Source organism: Pogona vitticeps, chromosome 7 (assembly GCF_051106095.1).
Source record: "Pogona vitticeps strain Pit_001003342236 chromosome 7, PviZW2.1, whole genome shotgun sequence".
In the NCBI taxonomy this organism is placed as follows: domain Eukaryota; kingdom Metazoa; phylum Chordata; class Lepidosauria; order Squamata; family Agamidae; genus Pogona; species Pogona vitticeps.
In genome coordinates, this window is record NC_135789.1 from 13950733 (window position 1) to 13972937 (window position 22205).

The 22205-nt window shown below is 47.1% G+C and overlaps 1 protein-coding gene across 1 annotated transcript; it reads right to left on the reverse strand.

Annotated features, from left to right (window-relative positions):
- Positions 1 to 1756: 1756 nt before the first annotated feature.
- Positions 1757 to 19693, reverse strand: LOC110072612 (calcium/calmodulin-dependent protein kinase type IV). Its single transcript, XM_020781110.3, has 11 exons — positions 18743 to 19693; positions 14619 to 14697; positions 14353 to 14415; positions 10337 to 10419; positions 9734 to 9806; positions 8429 to 8519; positions 8039 to 8113; positions 7209 to 7284; positions 5542 to 5668; positions 5001 to 5153; positions 1757 to 4412 (listed from the first exon to the last, which is right to left on the reverse strand). The coding sequence occupies exons 1-11, from the start codon at positions 18841 to 18843 to the stop codon at positions 4119 to 4121; spliced, it is 1215 nt and encodes a 404-aa protein (XP_020636769.3). The 5' UTR covers positions 18844 to 19693; the 3' UTR covers positions 1757 to 4118.
- Positions 19694 to 22205: the final 2512 nt, after the last annotated feature.

Below are 22205 nucleotides of genomic sequence, written 5' to 3' on the forward strand. Positions count from 1 at the left end.
CATACTGCTCCAAGAATTAAGACTTTTCCCCCCTGACATTCAGCCCAAATTTGGCTTCTCGTCAGGTGCACCTGGGATGATGTGACCTGCACTCTGGGATGATGGCCGCATCACACTGTTGGATTCCAAGTCCCCGGCGGATGTGGAATACCACGGATCACAGCAAACACTAATAGTGAACGCCTCGACTTCCGAACATTCATACTTATGAACATTTCGACTTCCGAACAACTCCGTTCATAAAATTCTGCTTCGACTTGCAAACGGAAAAAAAAAAAACGCAGGGAAGTCAGGGAAAGCGCAAAATTTGAACTTTCAGTTAACGGTTGGCCAGCGAAGAGGCTGCCTGTCTGCCTATTCTAGGTGAGTACACTGTATTTACTGTACAGGGGTTTTACAAGTTGGGTTTGGGCTAGGTGGGGGGTGTTATGTTTCTGTGCTCTGGTGGGTCTTGCAGACCCTTTCTCTTTTTGTGCAGAGTCTGTTTGCTGGAATAATGGGTGCCGGGTTCTGTGGCTCCTAGGGTTTGTGTCCTGTGGCATTTTAGTCTTTTGGATTTAAAATCAGAAAACATTTTGCAAAGGACTGTACTAGCTGCTGGGCTCTAAAATGGGGCCCATTTGAGTTTAGACTCAAATCTCCCCCCCCCCCATTGTCTTCTCTCTCTCTTTCTCTCTTTTTTGTGCTTAAAAGCACAAACCTTTCTCTGAGGGGACTGTATGCCCCAGTGATGACTTTCTTTCTTTCTTTCTTTCTTTCTTTCTTTCTTTCCTTCCTTCCTTCCTTCCTTCCTTCCTTCCTCTTTTCCCCCTCCCTCCCTCCCTCCTTCCTTTCCTGCACTTTTTTAAACCTAAATTCATCTTAGGTTAAAAAGAAAAATCTCCCCCTAGTGGTAGAGGGCGCATTAACTGGCTTTGCATTCGTTCCTATGGAAACAAACGCTTTGACTTAAGAACCGGGCCTCGACATAAGAACAAAAAACAGCCGGAACGGATTAATCAGTTTTCAATGCATTCCTATGGGAAATGCTGATTCAACCTGCAACCATTCCAATATGGATTAAGTTTGTAAATTGAGGCGCCACTTACATAGCATGGTCTCTGGCTTCCTCTAGTGGCTAGTCCTGGCAACTTCATCATTAGAAACAAATATCTTTGGGGGATTTTAAAAATATTTTCAGGCTGTGTAGAATTGCGGATACTGATCCGGCAGTTAGAAGGTTCCTACTGAAAATGGGGTTTTCTCCACCCGATTAGTGAGGATCTCAAGGGAGTCACTGATTCCCCATCTGGTTGATGGGAATTTTCGATCATAGTTTGCTGTAGGATTTTGGTCTGCATACAAGGGTAGGAAAGATAATGCACTGTAGCATCCCGTACGGACAGAACATGGGTGTTGCACCTGCAGCCCAAGGGGGATAGAGGTGCAAAGCCCATGGAGATAACAATTTGTTGAACTCAATGGGGCTTCCTTCTAGGTAGACTTAAGAGGCATCCTTGTTTGGCTCCTCTCCTAGGCATTGTTTTCTGCAACTGACTGAACTTACACTCGAGTAGTCATGCCATGAAGAGCAGCATCAGACTGGGAAGCAGAACCTGAAGAAACCTATAAATTGTTAATCTACCCTCATCTGAAAATAAATCCCACCTTGTTTTAACTTGTGCAATTTTGATAGACTTTTTTGGTGGGATTTTTTTAGAAGTAGTGCATTGGTTGAAAAAGAAAAAGCACATCTGTGAATTTGAAAGATACCATTGCATTCATTTAAGCCCTTTGAGATTACACTCAACAGAATGCATATTTTAGAAGAAACAGACCTTCTTTGTCTTAATACATCTAACATAATAAGATTTAAGCATCCAAGCTGTGTTACAACATATTAATTTACAATATTTAAGTTCCGGATTTCCTCTGGAGAATCTCAACATAGCATACATGGTCTCCTTTCCCCTTTTGTTGTCATGACAACCTTGTGGGATGGTTGTCTCTAACCACTATATCACACTGTCTCCAGATCAGAATTCATAGTTCACTGGAATTTTCTTTTAATATTTCCAGACCGTGGATGAGTGAATCAGTGGATACCAATTCCACGGATAAGGTGGGAGCTACTGTTATTAAACAGGTGGGGGGAGGAAGGTTATCAGTCTTACCCCACATAATGGTCCAGAGCTACCCTGTTTCCTCGAAAATAAGCCATAACCTGAAAATAAGCCCTAGTAGGATTTTTCAGGATGCTCGTCATATAAGCCCTACCCCAAAAATAAGCCCTAGTTACGTGAAACCCTGCCCTCCACCCTTGTGCAGCAACCAGAAGAAGGTGACATGACTATATTTGAATAAATATAGATTGTTGAACATGAAGAAAATAAAACACCCCCTGAAAATAAGCCCTAATGTGTTTTTGGAGCAAAAATTAATATAAGACCCTGTCTTATTTTCAGGGAAACATGATAGCAGCCGGTTCATGCCTCCCCCTCCCATTTTGCAAACCAACTTTTTTTCTTACTGAATGTTGTAATAATTCCCCGAAATTCTTCTCAGTAATGGAGTATTTCTCCCCAGCCTGGGTTCAAGAGAGAAGCAACGGTTCTTCCCATTAAATGGAGACCATCCCAAACTATGGAAATGTGTAGCCCTTGAGTTTCAGGCAACATCCTAAACAAAAATTGTGTGGTTAGTCCATATTGTCTTATCAGCCATCTGTTATTCTTAGATTTCCCGTAGGCTCAAATCTAGATAGATAAAGAATATTTACATCAAGAATAGAATTGGATAATAAAAGGGCGTGAAAATTCTTACTCTCTTGGGTTCAGTGGGAGGGCCAAAGTTATTGACTGATTTCTCAACGAAGATGACACATATATTAAAAAGCAAGACTGGCTTTTTCGCCAGGCGATCCCCCACCAAGTCCATCCTCTATCCATGTCGACTGGGATTCAGTCTCGTTTTGATGGACTCGGGACCACACATTGACTTTGTTGCCTGTGGTACGTAGGTGGTTTCGGCTTTGGATGGGGAATTAAAACCCGTTGGCCTGACCAAAGACCTGCTCTGGGTGAAGATGAAATTGCCGTGTGGTTCGGCTTGGTTTTGGTTTTGTCGAAGGTGGGAAGCAAAAGGCGCTCAGAAAGCCTCATTTGTGTGATGCAGAGGATTCATCCTGCCATTATTCCAGTTTGTGTGGCATAGTGGTACGAGGGTTAGCAGGGTTGAAGTGCAGTTTTTTTTTTAAGAACCGGATCAGCTCATCCTGAAAATGTTCACTCAATTAACTTGTAGGAGGAAAGGACCTTCTGAGCAACGATGTACAATGGCTACCAACACGAGTTTTAAAAAAGGGAAATAATTTGAGCAGGCGCCTTGTCTTCCCATCCACATTATGGTCTGCCTGATATTCTGCAGAACAGCTGTGAATTAGAGGAGACATAGCCAGTCCAGAAAGCCTAATAATCAGGGCCCGTTGGACACAGCTTCTTATTTAAATCAGCCCTTGATTTAGCATCATGAGAGCTAGAATCTTGTTCCATTTTTAAGCAAAGACTAGCGCCCAAGGTCAGAATAGACAATGTGGTTCCAGACAGTAGGACCATGTTATCTCTAGGTATCAATTTCAAGCACCCCTCTTGTGGATACTGAAAAGCATGAGTATAGAAGCGCAACATATAGCATAGTCTTTGGTTCCCTTTAGTGTCCAGTTCTGGTAATACACCTTGGAAATGTGTATTTCTGGAGGTTTTTATTTAATATTTTCAGGCAGTGAAGAAGTGAAACCGTGGTCCTACTGTACAGTATATAGATTTGAGCTGGTGCCGTTCCGTGGGAGTAGGGATACGTCACAACATTGGCTTCAGAAGTACAGTCTTGGTGGATTGGAAGGGGTTATTTTTTTGGAATTGTAGACCTGGAGATGCCGTACCACAACACCAACCGGGCAAAGTGGGCCACGATCGCACACGCCGGTGCCAAAGAAAACATGTCAGTCTGTCCAGTTGCTTTGAGAATCCTTCTGGCTTAAAAAAATTCATAACTTTGGGATGCTTTTCCAGTCTGGTTTGAATTAAAGGATGGTTCCCCCTCCCCTCCATGTCCGAGCAGAACGCCGAAGTTTTGCATGGTTAACTCTTACAGCTGGAGCCGTTGAAGATCACACTGGCGGCCACTGAGCCCTCGCTTTGGAAAGCGTCAAGCCGTTCCACCTTGGCTGATGGCGCGGTCATGCCGTCGTCCGACGTGCCGGGCTCGGCGGGTTTCTTACTGATCAGGTTTTCTTCCCGGAGCAAGGAGGTGTTTTCTGTGGGTACGGCCAGGCCTGGTTCTTTGGTGCCATCCTGGTGGCGCCCATTTCTGGACCCGTCGTAATGGCCGTGGTTGCCTAAGCGGCTGGAGGCAACCACGGCTTTCATCGCAGCCTGTGGCAGGGGGGAAAAAAAAACAATAACAAGCAAGCAACCAGAAGACATTTCTTAAAATACAAATATCTGCTATTATTGTGCAATTACACTGCTGATTTGTGTTGGTTTCAGTTCCGATGCCATTTAAATCAAATTATGGTCATGTGTTTTCTGTATCGCAGGGCACATTCACTTTGAAAATGATTAGTTTGTCCCCTGCGTCTGCAGCGGATCCCATCTGAGACCTCCCCCCCCCCTCCGCAGATGCTGAAAAACGCGGATTACAACAAATGCTATTTTAACAGTGAACGCTATACGGAGCATGGTCTCTGGCTCCCTCTCATGGCCGGCTTTGGTCACGTTATATTTAGAAATATATTCTTCTAGGACTTTTAAAAATATATATTTTTAATATTTTAAGAAAACGTGGATACCATAATCAGCGGATATTGATCCCGCGGGTTCCCAATTGCACGTCGAGTTCGAGTGATTGGAAAAATCGGGTGCGACTGGACGGCAAGTCCCACCACTCGATTCCCCTGCCCTGGCTGCTTCTCCTCCCTGCCTGCTTGCCCGCCAGACCCACCCATTCCTTCCCCGCGGTACCTTCAGCTTCCTCCTGGCGTTGAACTCCTGCAGTTTCTTTTGGGTGCTGTCCATGTGAGCGAACTTGGCGGCTTTGCCAGTGACCCAAGGGTGCTCCAGCGCCTGCTGCACCGTGAGGCGCTTCTGGGGATCCAGGACGATCAGCTTCTGCACCTGCAAGGAAGAGCGAGAGTATGGAGTCACGGCCTGAGTTGGGTGGCCTTGATCCCTCGATCTGTCGGGATCCAGAGAAGGCCAGCCTGGTCCCTGTCCTTGCAATTCTTATTTCAAGGAATCAGATCTGGTGCTCTAAGACTCTGGAACTCTCTGCCACTGGAGGCCAGCATGGCCTCGTCTTTCCTGTCCTTCCTCAAGCAGGCAAAGACCTTCCTCTTTCAGACAGGCTTTCCCTGTGTGACTGGCGGCCTGAGCGGGGATTTTAAAGCAGGCGGTTGTGCCTTGCTGCTTTGAATGTGTTTTTGTTTGTTGTGTTTTAATACAGTATTTATTTGGTCCTTTTCAGTCTTTTTATGCGTAGGGTTTCCGAGCCCACCCGTCTCACCAGATCCTTAGCGTTGAGAGACACTTCATCCCACCACGGAGAGACGAACTCATAGTCGCAGTTCAGGATCCGGCTGTACATGTACTGGTCTCCTCTTGGGTCAAAGAAGGGTTCGAAGCCACACAGCCTGGGGGTGGAAAAGGAGATTAAAAGAAAGTATGAAACACAGAAGCGCACACACAGAGACGGAAACTTGATCATTCTTGCACCGCACTGGATCAAAAAAGAGGCATCCTCTCTTTTCTTATAAAATAAACCATGAAAGAATAAGATGTCTTTTCCCGGATAACACATCGCTTCTCTTTCCTCTACATGGAGAGAGATGCCTCGTGGCAGATTTTCCCGTTCCTCTTGTCCCACACGAAACAGGGAGGGTTCTTCTAAGAAGCATTCCTGTATCTCCCAAACAGAGTGAGAGGCCTTTTTTTGTAAACCACTCAGCGCTCCTCCAGTTTAAATCGTTCTGGTTCCTAGATCACCTCCTTAACTGGCACTTACAGTCTCAGTGACTGACATGGGGCCATTAGCATAAAGCATAAAACTGTTCCATTTATGTCTTTGTTGCAGAGGAAAATATGCCATTTAATTCCCCCACTACTCTGCTACTCCAACCTATGTAGAGCGCATGGACACCCACCCACCATCTGCCATATTGCTAGCTTCTGCGCCCATGTCCAAGAGAGAGAGGGGAAAAAGCCTGTACAGTTAAATCTGGAGATTCCCCCTCCAAAAAAAAAAAAACCTTCCAGCACCATCAGTTTAAACATGATTCGAGAGTGTGCCCGTGTGGGTGGGCGAATCCGACATTAGCCACAGATGAGAGATGCAAACCTGATGTGTTCGGATGTGGCGTGACTGCCATCTGTTTCATGTTGGTTAATTAAAAAGGGAAGGAGGAAGAGAAGAGGTCAGAACCAGCTCGGAAAGGGTCGCTGGGGAAAAGCTCATAGATGGAGTTTTATTGCCTTGCACAAGAGGGTCAGGAAAGCAGATAGGATTCCTTGCCACCGGCAGGGAGGAGAAGAGGATCAGAAAGACGCCAGTGCTGAATGCCACATTTCTATCAGCCCTTCTAAAATAATTTGTTATTTTTAAAATTTTTATTCCCACCCCATCTTGTGCTCCCTGTCAGCGGGAGGCCTTCGTTCCAGCTCCCAGACACAGTTTCCAAACTCAGATCAAGCCTGAAGTCTCTCCCTCTCTCTTGGAGGCAAAATTTTAGAAATCAAAGCTGTCCTACTTTGGGCGCATCACAAGAAGACAGGATTCCCCGGAAAAGACCAAAATGCTGGGAAAAGTGGAAGACAGCAGGAAAAGAAGAAGGCCCCAATATGAGATGGATCGACTCCCTAAAGGAGACCACGACTCCTGAGTTCGCAAGAATGGCGCAGGGCTGTGGAGGATGGGACATTTTGGAGCTTGCTGGTTCATAGATTTGCCCTGGGTCGGAGGTGACGTGACAGCGCATAAGCACAACAAAATGTGCATTTATTTTAATTGGGGGCGGGGAATCCAGAAACCACCCCTTCACAAAAGAACGCAAAAGGTGATCCACCCTGTTCAATTGTACAAGGATTGCTGCTATATCCCTGTCCAGAAATGATGCGGCTTGGGTGTCAAGAGGCCCAACGGAAGAGAATGAAGCATCAGAGTTGAATATTACTCACAAGATATATGTGATGACGCCCACGGACCACATATCCACCTCAGGGCCATATGGTGAGCCATGGAGGACCTCGGGCGCTGAAGGCGTGCAAGAACAAGAAGAAAAGAAACATTAATTAAATTTATTATTAATTTAAATTCATTAAACACCAAGCGGTGCTTTGAAGGCATGTGCAGGCTTTTAGCAGTATTTTGGACGATGGGCCATTTTCCCCCTTGTTTTTTTCCAGAAAACAACGACAATTTTGTGGAAAAATCAGGAGGGGGAAATTGAACATTTTTGGAAACTTAACGTCTCTCGCCTGGGCGCATTCATGCCGGCCGCCATTCCTGAGAGAATGACATGGGAGACATGGCCTAATATTGTTAATTTCCCACTTATTTCTAAGGGAACTTTCAACGGAGAGGAGAGACAGACGGAGAGGAGAGACAGAATCCGGCTCCCACAGAAGGATGTGGCCTGTCTCGGTCGCTTCCCATGGCCAGGGCCGTGGCTGAAAACACAAGCTTCCCTATGGCTTGCTGAGTCGAGCCCCAGAACCTATTCATTTATTTGCTGTTTGGGGCCCCCTTATCCATGGGATCAGTATCCGCTGACTCACTTATGCACAGTCTGAAAATAGTAAAAGAAAAATCCCGCTAGATGGCTGGGACAGTGCAAAATGGAACAAGCGATAGTGCTGGGAGATGAAACCCTCAGGGCGGGGAAAAAGAAGGGAACCTTTGGAGACCACTCCTTCCTTGCGTCGCCATGATTTGAGGGACGATGTGACAGCACATAACGAAGACATGTGCCCCCCCAAATGTCCCCTTCCCTCTTTTGCTCCCTTACCACAGTATCCTGGAGTGCCACACACTGTCTTCATTGTATCCTGCTCGTGCACAATCTTGGATAATCCAAAATCACCTGGAGGAAGCGGACGGAAAGGTGTGTGAGCGTAAGCACGCCTTTACAGGTTTCTCCCCTCCATTCTGTCCACCCACTCTGTGCAGGCAAAAGCTAGCAAAAAGCTTGCTTTAAATCTGATTTTCCTGGCCGCTGATTCATTGGGGGGGTGGAATTCAGATCTGACCAAGGTCCGATTGCAGGGCAACGGAATGTTCCCCCTCTTGCAACCTTATCCTGTTCGGCCTGCAAATCTTTCGGGGCTGCTTGCCAGAGATGTCCAGCATGATGTGTGGTTTTAAGCATCATTTTTCTAAAAACAATTTCCAGCCGTACCAATTTTAAGAGGCGCCTCTGGGGACAGGTCTGCGTAGAGAAGATTCTCCGGTTTGAGGTCCCGGTGGACGACTCCATTTGCGTGTAAGTACTGCGAGAAATAGAGAAAAAGCTTATGAAAAATTCTGTGGTAGGGTTTGGAATCTCTGATAAAATCCTTTTGGCCACGGCAGATGAAATGACGGAGGAGAATAGCTGCAAGTTCCCTGGGGTGTCCACCCCTTCCTCATGAACCAGCTCTTAAAGTCTCCCTAACGCTTGAGACCTTGGCTGGAGAAAGAATGAAATATATTTCATGACTGGCTCCCTCTTGTGACCCTGTCTGGTAACTTCACCTTTAGAAATTATATTTCTGGGATTTTTCTTTGAACATACAGTATTCAATTTTTTTCGGAACATGGATCATCGAGTCAGCAGTTCCTAACCCCATGGAGAAGGGGGTGCCTCATGTAATGAGGAATAATGTCGTCTCGGTGTCCATGTCATATTAGTGGGGCATGGTTCTATTTATGGGGTGAAATAATCTGAGGAAGTGGGGTCCCTTGGAGGAATGCCCCCCCGAAGTGATGGACTCTCTTCCATTGTAAGTTTTTATAAAAGAGAGTTTTGTTTTGTTTTTTTGGCTGCTTTCATTGTCCATTTCCTGCTTTGTTGGGGGGTCAGACTAGATGACCTCCAGGGAAATTGTTCATGATGCCTTTTACTAAGATCCAGAGCTCCAGTTTCTTGCTGTCTGCAGGCCGAGTGTTCTTGTTCAAGGTCAGCCAAAGGAGGGTGGGCTTTGAGCTGCTCTCAGCGCCGGGGGAGTGCCCATGGTGAACCCTCGCATGAGCCACCCGTGCTGCCCCGCAGCAAGGAAAATAAATAAATAAAGGGGGAATAGCTGCGGGGAAAGTCTCTTTTTCAGAGAATCTCAAGACAAGATGCTTCTCACTGGCTTCTCTCACCCTCAAATAAACACCAGATGCTTTGCGAATTGCGTGACCTGTCAAGGGAGCCGCTGGTGCCACTCTTAATTTCACAGGTTGCCGGTTTCAGAAGTTGGAGATGGGAGCATTAAAAGACACTGACAGTTAATAGTGGTTTTTTGCTCGGGTTTTTTTGGAAATAAATATCTTCCCACCTGCACCTATCAGGAAAGGCCGAGGAGGGCGGGCATTCTGTCATGCCGGCGGAGAAGGCCAGGGAAAAAGCTAGGCAAAGGATTTCTGCCGCTCATTCTGTTTGTGGAAATGATGCTCCTAGCAGAGAAGCGGTAGGGTTGGACAAGAGGCAGAGAACTTCTTGTAAATAGGTGAGACTTACGGAAACCGCTTCTAGGATCTGTTTCACCACGTGGGCGGCATCCCTTTCGCTGTAAAACCCCCGCTCGACGATCCTGTCGGAAAAGAACGGACAAAACAAAAAGACATCCTTGGGTAGAAGAACAACACAACCTCACTGAAGGCAGCTCTCTGCCTCCTTAATCAAGTAGATTGCCACGATATCTGGAGGCTCTCCCCTGCTTGACTTTTTTTTTGAAGCCACTTTCCAAACCCCGGCTGGTGAGAACCGATATCTCCTGAATTTTCCTCTCCCGTCCTTGACTATCAGAATCTAAAGCGTGACCTGCTTTTAGAAAATAAGCTCTCATTTTTCCTTTTCTGGTGAGAGGATCAGAATATATATACGGTAGGGAAGTAAATGAAGGGGAACTTTGTGGTGTGATGTATCCCGGCATTGAAATGCGAGGATGATCGCCATCCTCCTATCATCCCCCCACCTCTCCTCCATCCCAAGGAACTCTCCCCGCGGCAGATCCGATAAAAATCATCACATCTTCCCCCTGCAGGCTCCCTGCTCCCGTCTTCCTCCAGCTCGGTTTTGTCACCTTTTATTAAGCACCTGGCCAGGTTTCGCACCCGTTACCTGTCAAACAGCTCCCCGCCTGTCACCAGCTCCAAGATCAGGGTGATTTCCGTGGGGGTCTCAAAAATCTCCTTCAGCTTAATCTAAGGAGGGAGGCAGGAGAGTTTTTCAACACAGGAGACTTCAGAAATAAGACACACACACTCTCTCTCTCTCTCTCTCTCTCTCTCTAATTAAGAGGCTGGGAACATTCCAAGTTTTGTCTTCTGTTCATGCCTGGGGTTCATTAAGGTGGTTTTAAAGACGTTTTTCCTGGTTTTTTGTCATTTCCATCAGTTTTATAGTTTAATTTTTAAAAAATGTATAACCATTTTTCCCCTGGCTGGCTTTCTTAATGATCCACCTTTCGCACCCGGACCTTGTGACTTGGGAATACAAGAGGGTAGATGTTCGTGGCCTTCGGGAACCCATCCTTACACCTGGCAATCTTTTCTATTTTCTTCCCGGCTGGCTTTGGGAGTCTCAATCTTCTGGCTTCTTGGCCCCGCCGGTTCCTCTCTGGGTTGACGATTTGGATGGTGGATGGAACCGCAGTGATTTCAAGGTCTTATATTGTCAACCTCGAGGCGGTTTCATCCTTGTCCAATCACGAATGATAGTGATGTTTCTTCCACCAATGTTTACACCATCTTAACCTTGTCTGGCTTTCCGTCTCATATGTTCTTTGGGCAGAACCGGCCACGATCAATACCACAACCCGCTCCAGGTCTTGTTTTGCCAGAGAGAATATAGCTTCTCCATTTCCTTCCCTTCCTTAGGGTCACTATAGGTTTGCTCCAACTACATGGTATTGATCAATACCAAAAGGGGAACACAGAATAAGGGAGGGTTGAATGGTTATGTTCGAACTGCACCCCTCAACTTTTTCTAGTGCTGGAAACCAACGGAAGGGAGGCCCCCGAGCTCAAAACCATTCTCTCTGAAAAGGAACTTTTAATGATTATTTATGACTTCTCCACAATGAAGTTGCTATTATGATTGCCCAAGGGTGCCTTAATAACACAGTTGTTGTTTTTTCCTCGTGTCAGAAAAGTGCAGGGAAATGTTATCTTGTTGACACCTTGTGGCCAGTTTTGATATTACGCCATAAAAATATAGGATAAAAGCTTCCTTGGATTAATAAAAGAATGGCATAAAATTGAGGGGGGACCTCCTGTCAAGACTGTTGCAACCCTTCGTTATATTTATCCACCATCCCCAAAGTAACTAGTTACTAGTATCTATCTCACTTGGGAACAAGTTATTTCTAAGCTCTGGTATTCCAGTTCCCTAGAACAGACTTTTTCACACGAGGCTGGAACTGGAAGGAGGGGAAGACGCTTCCCGTAAATTCATTAATTTTTCCTACCTTAATGTTTTACTGTCGTTTCCTACCTTCTGTTATGTTTTGGGTAGGAACAAGCCATTAATCAATTGGTGCATTTAATTAATTTAATTAATCGTTGACTACTTTAATAATAAAGAACACAGCACTGAGTTCCACAGTTCGCCTGCAGCCCCCCCCCCCCCGGTAGGATGATGCTGGCCATCGAAATCTAATTTTTAGATGAGCTTTTAGGTGGGGAGAAGCATTTAGATCCAAGAAAAACACAAATAAGAATATTCTGGGCGTATTTTTAAAAAGCCACAGTCATGGGTTTAGGGAGGAATGAAGAAACGCACGGCAAAAATCACATTTTCATAGCGAGCGAGCGAGAAATATATCTTTCCCCCTCTCTCTTAGATTCTTTGCAGAAAAAGCGCGAGAGAAGGAATTAGCAGTTTTGCAGGGGTGGAAGTGGGAATGCGGAGTTGTGCGCTTTCCATTTTATGAAAATGTCACGGTTTCTTCGGATTTCGGTGACACCGAGAATTTCACGCTGCTTTAATCAGGATTTTTGGAGGCGCACGGAGGGGGGGCACTGTGATCTCTCCCCCCCCATATTAAAAGTTTGCAATCCTATTATCGCTTCCCCTATCAGCCAAATCGCCAGAAGGGGAGGGCTGGGATGGAAAAGTTGTAGGGGAATATAATAAAACAAAATTGTCCTGTTTTTCATAGGACTTTGGTTATTTATTCCTTTATTTTTAACCCTTTCAAAATGCGGTCCGTGGTTAGGATCGACAGCACAAAACAAGGCCAGTAGCCGGTTCTGTTAGAAAGACACCTGGTCCTGTTTTGACCTTGAAGCAGGGACGCTGTCAGTTCTTCGGGGTCCAGGTTTGAGTTTTCGAATCCGAGACTTGGGGACTGAGTTGCAAACTCCAAGTCCAAGTCTCTATTAAAAACAAGCTTTTCCTCCCCAGAAAAAAAGAGGAGAGGCTGGGTGCGTGCCGAGTTGAGTCGGAGTCATTGAAAAAAAGAAAAGAAACCGGAGTCAAGTTCGAGTCATGTCGCGGGGGTGACTGAGGTCCGACTTGACAGCGAGTCCCGAGACTTGAATCCTGATCCCATCAGCCTCCATGACATCCCTTTACTAGCGATACTTTAAAACAGCCTTTTCCTGGCGCCTCAGTACAAAGAAACCTTCACGGATAAAGGAAACGATGCCTGCAGATTTGGCTCTTTTCGGACTACAAGTACCAAAATTCCCCTGCCCAGCATACCTCCTGTCCGACGATCTACAGATTGTCCGACAGGAGGCATGCCAGGCAGGGGGAACCGTGAATCAAGAAGCACCGCTTAGATTACATTTATTTGATCCCTTGGCTGGAATTCATTTCTCACTTTTAAAGTTTGGGTACGCTCCTCTGTGGGACAACATCACCCAGAATCCCTTGGGTGACTGTCAATCTACCCAATCCTAACCAATCCTTCCTTCTTGGTCTCTGAATCCAAAGAGAGACCCGCCTCTCTGCTCAGTGCTTTTTCCATCTCTTGATTCTGTTGTAAGCCAGTCATGTTAGTCATTTCAACTGTAAGTAACGAAAGCTTTTACTCTTTCCCCTCCTAATGTCTCAGAGGAACTAAAGGAGTGGATTCATCTGGGAAATTTGAAGCTGTTCTGCTCGGCGAATCCCTGTGCTTCCGCTGTGCATCTAGAGAATTTTAACTAAGAATTCAAAGCTCAGCAACAGATAAAAACCCGTCTTTTATTTCCTATCCCCAGAATGTAACAATATCTCACTTAAAAAGGTAAAAATAAAAGAACATTAACAGCCCCCCCCCGCCTTATAGAGTGGCATTCAATTCCCAGAAAGAATATGAGCTTGTAACTCGGCAAATCTCTATAATGTGCCGTGTAAACCCAGTGCTGGGAAAAGTTGATTCACGTCTGCCAGCTTTGCAGCTTAAAAGCAAACCATTAAGGATTAGAGAGAGCTTTCTGGGGGATTAATCCAGCCAGCGGCCAGCGACAAGCCTCCGCCGGTCGCGATGGCGTTCAGGATAAAGAGCAGGCCCGGAGAGGTGGCCATGCTGTGGTGTGGAAGTTGCCTTAGTTGTGGACGTTACCTTCCAATCAGATAAGATAAAGGAAAGCGAGCACCCCTTCTCTACGTGGCCTCAGAGGAAAACTGGGATCTTTTTTTTTATAGCAAACATGAAGCATCTAGGCGGCTCCATCTGGAACGGCACTCCGGGTGCTGATGACGTTTGGTGCTGCCATGGTTCCCAACCCAGATGTTCTTGGACTACAACTCCCAGAAGCCTTCGCTACAAGCTGCGCTGGCCGGGGTTCCTGGGAGTTGTCGTCCGAGAACACCCAGGGTATCCAAGGTCAGGAAGTATGGCTTTTCAAAGCACGCTGTTTTGTGGGTTGCCACATGGAACCGCAACCTGGAGGGGGTTTCATTCTGCTGGACAGCTCAGGGGTTGAGGCATCTGGTGGAGAGTTCAAATCTCCCGCTGGGCCACCTTAACCAGGGCTGGGCTGGATGATCTCTAGAGAGACCCCTTCCTGCTCTCCTGTTTTAAGATCATTATTATTAAGATTATTCTTCACCCAAAGCGCCAGTTCGCACCTTAATGTTCCTCCCTAGCAAGTCATGGCAGAATTTATCCCCGGATCTTATGACTCAGATTTGGGCTTACTTACCACATTGGGGTGTGAAAGCCGGAGCAAAACCCCGATTTCGGTCCAGACAATCTTCTTGTCAATCTGGAGAGCCAGCGTGGGAAAAAAAGAGAAGAGAAAGATCATAAAGAGTGAGGCACACCAAAATGAGCCAATTATTCAGAAGTCACCATGAGGACTAGAGCCTTCGTTTACTCTGGACTCAGCGATTCTCCTGAAACGAAGCCGCCTTGCTTTTTTAAAAAACAGAAACGAAATAGGAGCCGGAGACGGCGGCTTCTACTCACCGTCTTCTGCAATATTTTGGCAGCGTACTGTGCCTGGGTCTCTTTCTCCTCGCAGCTGTAGACCACCGACGTGGCACCCCTAAACAAACACAAATACAAAAGACATTAATTGAGGTTGAGATGGAAGATCCCCCCCCCCGCCAAACGAAACTAATTCAGGAAGGCACTCTCTCCAGAAGGCCCCATTCCTCCACTGCCCTGCTCAGCTCTTGCAAAACTCAAAAGTCGTGGTTCCCTTGGGGTCGATCCCTCTCACATTCAATCTTCCTCTTCTCCTGCTGTCCCAAATCTCTCTGGCACCCTTCACTTATTTCTTTAATGTTTACTTTTGGCAGTTGTGTGCTCCTTTATGCCTCGCACACCAAAGATGTCAATTCCTGCCCCCCCCTTTGTGGATGGGTTTTGGGGTTTTTCTCTTTTTTTAAAAAAGGGTTTTAATTAAATTTGAGATGCTTAAAGAGCTTTAAACCAGCTAAGCGGCTTTGGAAGGCCCCCCAGGCCCTCCTTCCTCTGACACTCCAGCCTGCGCCCTCCCTGCAAAGTGGATCAGCAAACAGATGTTTAATGGAAATATATTTTGCACAGGTTTCGTTGCGGTTACGATGTGCCATTAAGTCCCCTCGGACTTCTGGAGGCCTTATGAATGAGCCATCTGGAATATCTACCATCCTCTACAGCCCTGTTCAGCCATTGCAGCCTCAAAAATCGTGGTTTCTTTGAAGGAGTCCGTCCATCTCACATTGGGTCTTCCTCATTTCCTGCTGCCTTCCGCCTTTCACAGCCTGGTGGTCTTTTCCAGCAAATCCTCCCTTCTCATGATGCAACCCAAGTAGGACAACCTTGATTTCCTTCTTTTTGCCTCCAGAAAGAGTTCAGGCTTGAACCCCCTCTTGTTCATCTTTCTGTCTGTCCAGCACACCCACAAGGCGCTCCTCCGGCACCACCTTTCAAACAAATCATCCCCCCCAGTCAGGTTTCTTTGCTGTTCAGCGTTCGCACCCTATGGAAAGAACCCCTTGCCTGTCCTGGGATCCGTCCTTGGAGGTCAGTTGGATGACGGCTCCTTGTCATTAAAAGGTGCAGGAGCCCACCTGGAGAAAAAAATTGGCAACGCTCCTCTGAACAAAAGCTCCCTGGCAACCCCGGGCGATTCAAAGAGCTGCGTCTGCAGAGCACCTTCTGGTCATCCAGGCTGATACGTTTCCTGGCATGAAGAATAGCCCTCCAAACCTCATTAGCGGCAACAGCAGGAGGAACGGAAAACAGAATTAGATATGCCACCCCCTTCTGCGCCTCGGCTCCTTTCCAGGCTGCTGGTTCTATTTGCGAGAGATCCGGTGATAGAAAACCCAAAATCTGTTTCTCTTTATTTCCACTTATGATTGCTGGGAGAGGGAAAAAAATACGCCTTCTGGAAATTAAGCCTGCAGGTGCCATGAAATGTCTCCACATGCCACGCTGGGCCATGGCCTCGTGAAGAAGCCATGGATAAAGGCAACGGGGTTGATCCATGTTGACGAACTGGCCCAGAGTCTGAGCGAATGGGTTACACATGGCAGATCTGAAGCGGAAGCCAGCTTACTAGCCAAGATGTTCCTGGGTATAACTTCAGAGGTTCAGGTCTCTAGCCAGAAGTTGGGAGTTCGAATCCCCCCCCCCCCCCGTGGGCCTCCTTGGCAAGGGCTGGACTGGATGATCTACCGGGTTCCTTCTAGCTCTGCCATTCTGTGATGATGATGATGATTAGTGTGCACACAGGGAATTATAGACACTGCAGGTGCTAATTATGGCTAATTGATAAAATGCTGGCATGTGCATTAATTAGAAGTGGCATTTATGCACAAATATGATGGGTGGTTTTCTTAGTTTTTTGTTTGTTTCTTTGCTTGTTTGTGTCTATGCATTTAGCATAATCAAGAATTTTTAAAAAGATACAACTTTCCTAAGTCCGGAAAGAGAGATTTTTGGTGAGCTTTTTCTCAGTGGACTAAAAGAGTTAAAAAAAAAAAAACCAATTAAAGCATCATTAACAAATTTAAAGGAGAGTTTAAACCAAGTGTTCTCCTTGGACTTAATTGGGATTAAAAAGGGAATTTTCTGAGAATGGCCACTTCCTTAAATAACTGTGGATACCACTGCAGACTGAATTATTCATATTTTTAAGTGGTGAGAGCAACTTTGACTCCAGTAGTGTGGAATAGTGGTTAGAGGGCTCAACCAGGATTTGGGAAATCAAGACTGATGCTTTCCTCTTTATTTCTCTCCCTCTTTCATTCCCGTCTACCTCGCAGAGTTGTTTTGAGTACAATACTGGGTCCTTTTGAGGAGAAAGGCGGGGTGAAAATATTTAAATAAAATAACATTAAATTAAATTAAATAACAGTAAATTACATTACTTGAAATTTAATAAATATGTTGGCTTGTACTCAATGGAAGAAAAGTCAAGCAGAAGGTCGCAGAGAAATAAATAAGGATGGCCGCAAGCTAAATCTTCCCCTGATGATCGTAGAGAGCAATAATCTTTATTTTCGTGGCCGTTACTAGAATCTGGGGACGTATAAAAATCTGTTCCTGCGCCTCTCCTTTTGCTGTTTTGCCAACAGTAAAAGTTAGCCGGAAAAAATAAAAGGACAAACATCAAGTGAATGGAAAAGGAAGACAGTGAGATTGGGCAGGAAAATTTAAATAAATAGATAAATTAATAAACCACCCAGTTGCTCTAAGGATGAGGGTGAAGAGGTTGATGGGATTCACATTTTTTTCATACAGTACGACACACATGTACCCCGGTATCTGCGGGATCAGTATCAACGGATTCACTGATCCATGGTCTGAAAATATTTAAAATATTAAAAGAATTTAGAAATACTGTATAGTATTCTTCTAAAGGTGAAGTTACCAGAACAGGCCATTAGAGGGAGACAAAGACGATGCGATGCAAGAGGTTCACAATTAAATGAGTGTTCCCTCTCATCCGCGATTTTCAGCATCCACGAGGGCGCCTGGATCCAATTCTTCGCTGATCTGGAGGCCTTACTGTTCAAATCAGGGCCAGCCCTACTGTTGAGCTCCACTTGGGCCTGCCTTTGGGTTTGAAACTCCGGTGCATCCAAAACACAAGCAGCCAGATTGCTGACGGGGGGGGGGGGGGCAAGATCTTTGTCTTCCGACGGGCTTTCCCTGTGTGACTGGCGGCCTGAAGGGTGTTTTTTAAACAGATGGTGGTTCCTTGTTGCTTTAAAACGTGTTTCGATGTGGCTTAGGTTTCATAATACGGTATTTGTGCAATCCTGTTTAATATTTTTCTATTCATGGTGGTTGGCTTCAATACTGTCTTTTAACAATGCGCCTTGGGTCCTTTTTAAGGAGAAAGGTGGGGTACATTTTTAAAAATAAATAAATAGAACAGGCATCTTCCCCATGCCCTGCACTCCTGGGTCGCCAACTTTAAGGAGTACACAGAACTGTTCCCCATAGATCCTCTCCAGTGTACTACTTAAACAGGTACTTTATACTCATGCATATGCCCTGGGGACTCCCGGACCCCGTCCTCATTTTCCAGCTTGTCCTTTACCTTTGCCTTCTGCTATGACTCTAACCACTCAGTGATGCTGCCAGCACCAATTCCAAACCTGAAACCTTTTGATGCACAAATTTTCCCTTACACTCCCCCTTTCGCTGAACTACATCCAGGCAAGCTCTTGGTTGTCTAAGAGGAAATGTGCTTTTATTTTTATAGCAAAATAAGGATTGTGTGGTGTAGTAGCTAGAGCACCAAAATCAACCATGGAATCAAATTACGTATAAAGTTATGAGCTATCCAGCTGGCTGTAACTATTGTGCCCCACAACCTTCTTCTACATGTATATATCAATCCTTTTCGACAATCCCTGTAGCAAAAGGAAAAGAAAAACCTCGATGGATGACGGGAGGGAACATTTAAACTGGCTAAGGATGGACAAGAAGCAAAAGGTGGCATAAATAGGTAGCTTTTCAGCGACCTGAAGATGCAGAAAAAACAGTGCAAAGAAATGGAGGAGAACCACCGACCGGGGGGGGGGGGAGGTGTCTTTCACAACCAGAATTAAAAAGATGCCAACGGATGCGCCCGAGATCAGTCTTACCTGCCCAGCTCGGGGCCTACGAGGTAGAAATCTCGTAGCGCCGAATCCCTCCGGGATCCCTCGATCCAAAACTCATCCTCCAGTGGCTTAGAGGTGGGCATCCTCGAGCCAAAAGATCTGGTGGCGATCTGGAAGGAAAAAAACCAAACCAAACCCAGAAGGAGGAGGAGGATGACGACGAAGTGTGTGTTTTTAGAAGGCCTTCCTTTTCTGTCTCCCTCTCACCGCATCACAGATGGGCAGCAGCTCTTGCCGGATTATGAGCTGGGATCAGAAAAAGATGTTGGAACGTTTGGTTGGAGAGACTCGCGTCGGCCCCCACACGGTCAGGGCAGGGCTCCCACCCACCCCGATGCCTCTTGTGTTTAAAAATGTATCGGGGAAGCTCAGTCTCTTTTTCCCTCCGGGGTCTTCATCCTCCTCCAATCCGCAGGCTGGACCGTCTTCAGACAGCCTGCCCAAGGCTCCTGGGGAAAACCAACCTGGCCGGGTGGGACGGCTCAACCCCGCTTCCTTGCCTCAGGCTGCCTGGGCCACCCCAAAGGCCTCTTCTTCAGACCGCTGTTAGTTTTCCCATTGAGGACATGATAGCTGCTGTTTCCTTCCTTCCTCCCTCTTGCTGCCACCTTGAATTCACAATCTTGCTGGATGAAACCACAGATTCGTAAAATGCCCGAATAATGGCTCCCGGTCGAAAAGATTTGTCCCTTTCTCCTGTAATAAATAAAAGAAAGCATCAATCTGTTGTGGTTTGTTTTTTTTCAGACTTCAGAGGTCACCATTTCAATCTGGAACAGCCACATCGAGCGCCCCGTGTGCCTGCTGGCTGGCTTGCTCGGGGTGGCTTTTCGGGTGATGCTCGGACGGCTGGACCACCCCACGCTTAGGAAGCCTGCATCCCAGTGACCTCTATTTTGGAAACGCTGAGCGTTGGAGAAAGGAGGATGGGGTGGGGGTTCCTCTCAATGTTAGTCCTCGCCTGCCACCCTGTGGATCCTGGTTCTAATTTCAGCCTCCTCTGAAAACCCGGAGGCTGGAAGGGGGGTGGTGGAGGACAAGTCCCAAGCGGCAGCAAAATTTTGCAGCGCATCTTTGCTTCCACTTGGTTTAAGGGTGCTGGCCAGCAGGAGAGGACCTCAGCTGGCTTTATCCATTCCACCCCATGGCTCCTTGATTTTCCTAATTTTTCTCCCCCCCTCATGCCATCACCATAGCTACTGAGAATACTCAGTTCTCATGTTTTGGCTTGATGATGATGATGCCTCAGAGATTAAGAGGGGAGACACACAGTCACAGCTGCCTTGTGCAAATCCTAGAATTGACAAGTGCGATGACAGTGTACCCAGAAGGGCCAAAGAGTCCTTTACCAGCGGTCCCGGTATGGACGACTGAGGGGTTGTTTCCTGCTGCCTGTCCAAGCCCGAAGCCAGCCCCTGGGTGCGAATCCTGGGAGCTCTAGCCGTCCCCATGTAGCTCACGGTGGGGCAGCTGTAGGCAACGGATCTGGGTGGGTCTGAAGGTTTTGGAGTGCTGTGAAGGAGAACCCTCTGAGAAGAAAAGGGGTTTCTGAGCATATGCAGAGGGCTTTTCCATTTGGCTGGCACAGGCGTTGGTGAGGAGTTTTAAAGGAACCTCCCCTGCTTAGCCCTTGCAAATGCAACCCGTGGCTTCCTTTCTGGGGACGACCCATCTCACGTTCCATCTTCCTCTTTCCCAGCTGCCTTCCACCTTTCCCGGCGTTTTTTGTCTCTTCTGGGGAATCCTGCCTTTTCGCGATGCACCCAAAGTAAGGACAGCCTCAGTTTCAAGATTTTTGCCTCCAGAGAGAGTTCAGGCGTGATTTGAACTATGTGCCCCTGCTTTGTCTTTTTTTGGGGGGGGGCAACCTCTACTTATGTGCAAAGCTCTTCTGACTCTCAGTTTCCTCATTCATTGTTCCAAACCTCCGATATCTGGGCTAAGCACGTCTGCACCCTAATAAATGTGGATCAATCCTTTACACCCCATTGCTTCCCAAGCCTGGCTCCCAAAATGTCCTTGGACTGCAACTCCCAGAAGCCTCCAGCACTCGCTGTGCTGGCCAGGATTTCTGGGAGTCGTAGTCCGAGCGCCTCTGGGTTACTCAAGGTTATAGGAATGACCCAAGTATTAAAAGGATGAATTCCCAAGCGGCTGCTATGACAGCACCTGGCCACCAGGTGCCGCTATTGCTTTATTTATCAACCGTGTTCGGACCCTTTTTGATCATTGATTTTTGTTTATTATCTATGAATCAGTTTTTCTGTTTTGCTAAGAATCCAAGCAGCTTTAGAGTATTTTTTAAAATGCTACAAATGCTCCATCCGATGCGCTTGGACTTGGGATTCCAGCCTTGAGCAGGGAGGGGGCTGGACACAATGGCCTTCGAGGCCCCACTTCCAGCTCCATTATTCTATGGGGCCCAGCCTCCAGGGGCAGGGAGTTCCACCGTCTCAGAGCAGCCACAGGGAAAGCCCTATCGTGTGTCTCCACCAAATGCACCTGTGAGGATGATGGGACCAAGAGGAAGGACCTCCTCGCCCTGAGGATCGTCACACCCCAGCCGGCTCATCATGGGAGACACGACGATCTTGGAGATGGCTTGGACCCAGGCCGTGAAGGGCTTTCTAGGTCAAATCCAGCACTCTGGATTGGGCCCAGAAATGGAAGAGCTGCTGAAACAGGGGTTATGGGATCCCTGTGACCATCCCCAGTAAGCAACCCATAGGTCTTGGGGGAAGCCACCAGGAATGGAGATTTGAATCCCAGGATTTGTGGTTAAGTTGGACTTAAATCACACCGGTAACTCAACTCACAGCTTGGAACCCACGTTTCCTGCTGGGGGGGGAGGAGATTGCTTTTAATAGGGGCTCAGACTGGGACCCGAAGACTCAAATTCTGACCCCAAGACCCCAACTCGGGACTCGGGCCCCAAGACTCGAACTCGGGACTCAGACGCAAAGACCTGCAAATCTCAGTCCATCAAGAACAGGTCTAGGAGGAAGCCACTTCTTGCGAAGGGGAACCCCGAGCGATCTTCAGAGCCCCTCGTAGGCTGTTTGAGCCTCTGCGGCTTTCGCTCTCGGCACATCCTGGACATCTCTGGGGTCGGCCTGATTCCGGCCTGGCCCACTTTCTCTCTCTCTCTCTGTCTGGAGTCCAGCGGTGCTTCAGAGAAGGGCCGTGCAGCCGCAGGTCAAAGAAACCGCATTCGGGTTCTTCGCTAGCACACGGGCTAACTGCCGGCTCGTGGGGGCGAACCTCCTGCCGGCCGGCCGGCCATGTCCTTGCACCGGTGGAGAATTCGAACACGCTCTTCATCTTGTAGTTACAAGGGAGGAAATTAGCGACCCATCCGAGGAGACGGATGAGGTCGTGCCGCGCCACGGGGGCCTCTGACAGCGTTCGGGATATTGAATATGCGAAATGCCTGCTAATGGGATTT

What these genes read in the sequence shown, in the direction of transcription:
- LOC110072612 (XM_020781110.3), bottom strand. Translation starts at nt 18,843, where the DNA reads ATGCCCACCTCTAAGCCACTGGAGGATGAGTTTTGGATCGAGGGATCC. An exon ending in AGAGGCGCCTCTTAAAATTG is followed by an intron (nt 8,114 to 8,428) that starts GTACGGCTGGAA and finishes CGCTTCCTCCAG; the next exon opens with GTGATTTTGGATTATCCAAG. An exon ending in TGGCACTCCAGGATACTGTG is followed by an intron (nt 7,285 to 8,038) that starts GTAAGGGAGCAA and finishes GCACGCCTTCAG; the next exon opens with CGCCCGAGGTCCTCCATGGC.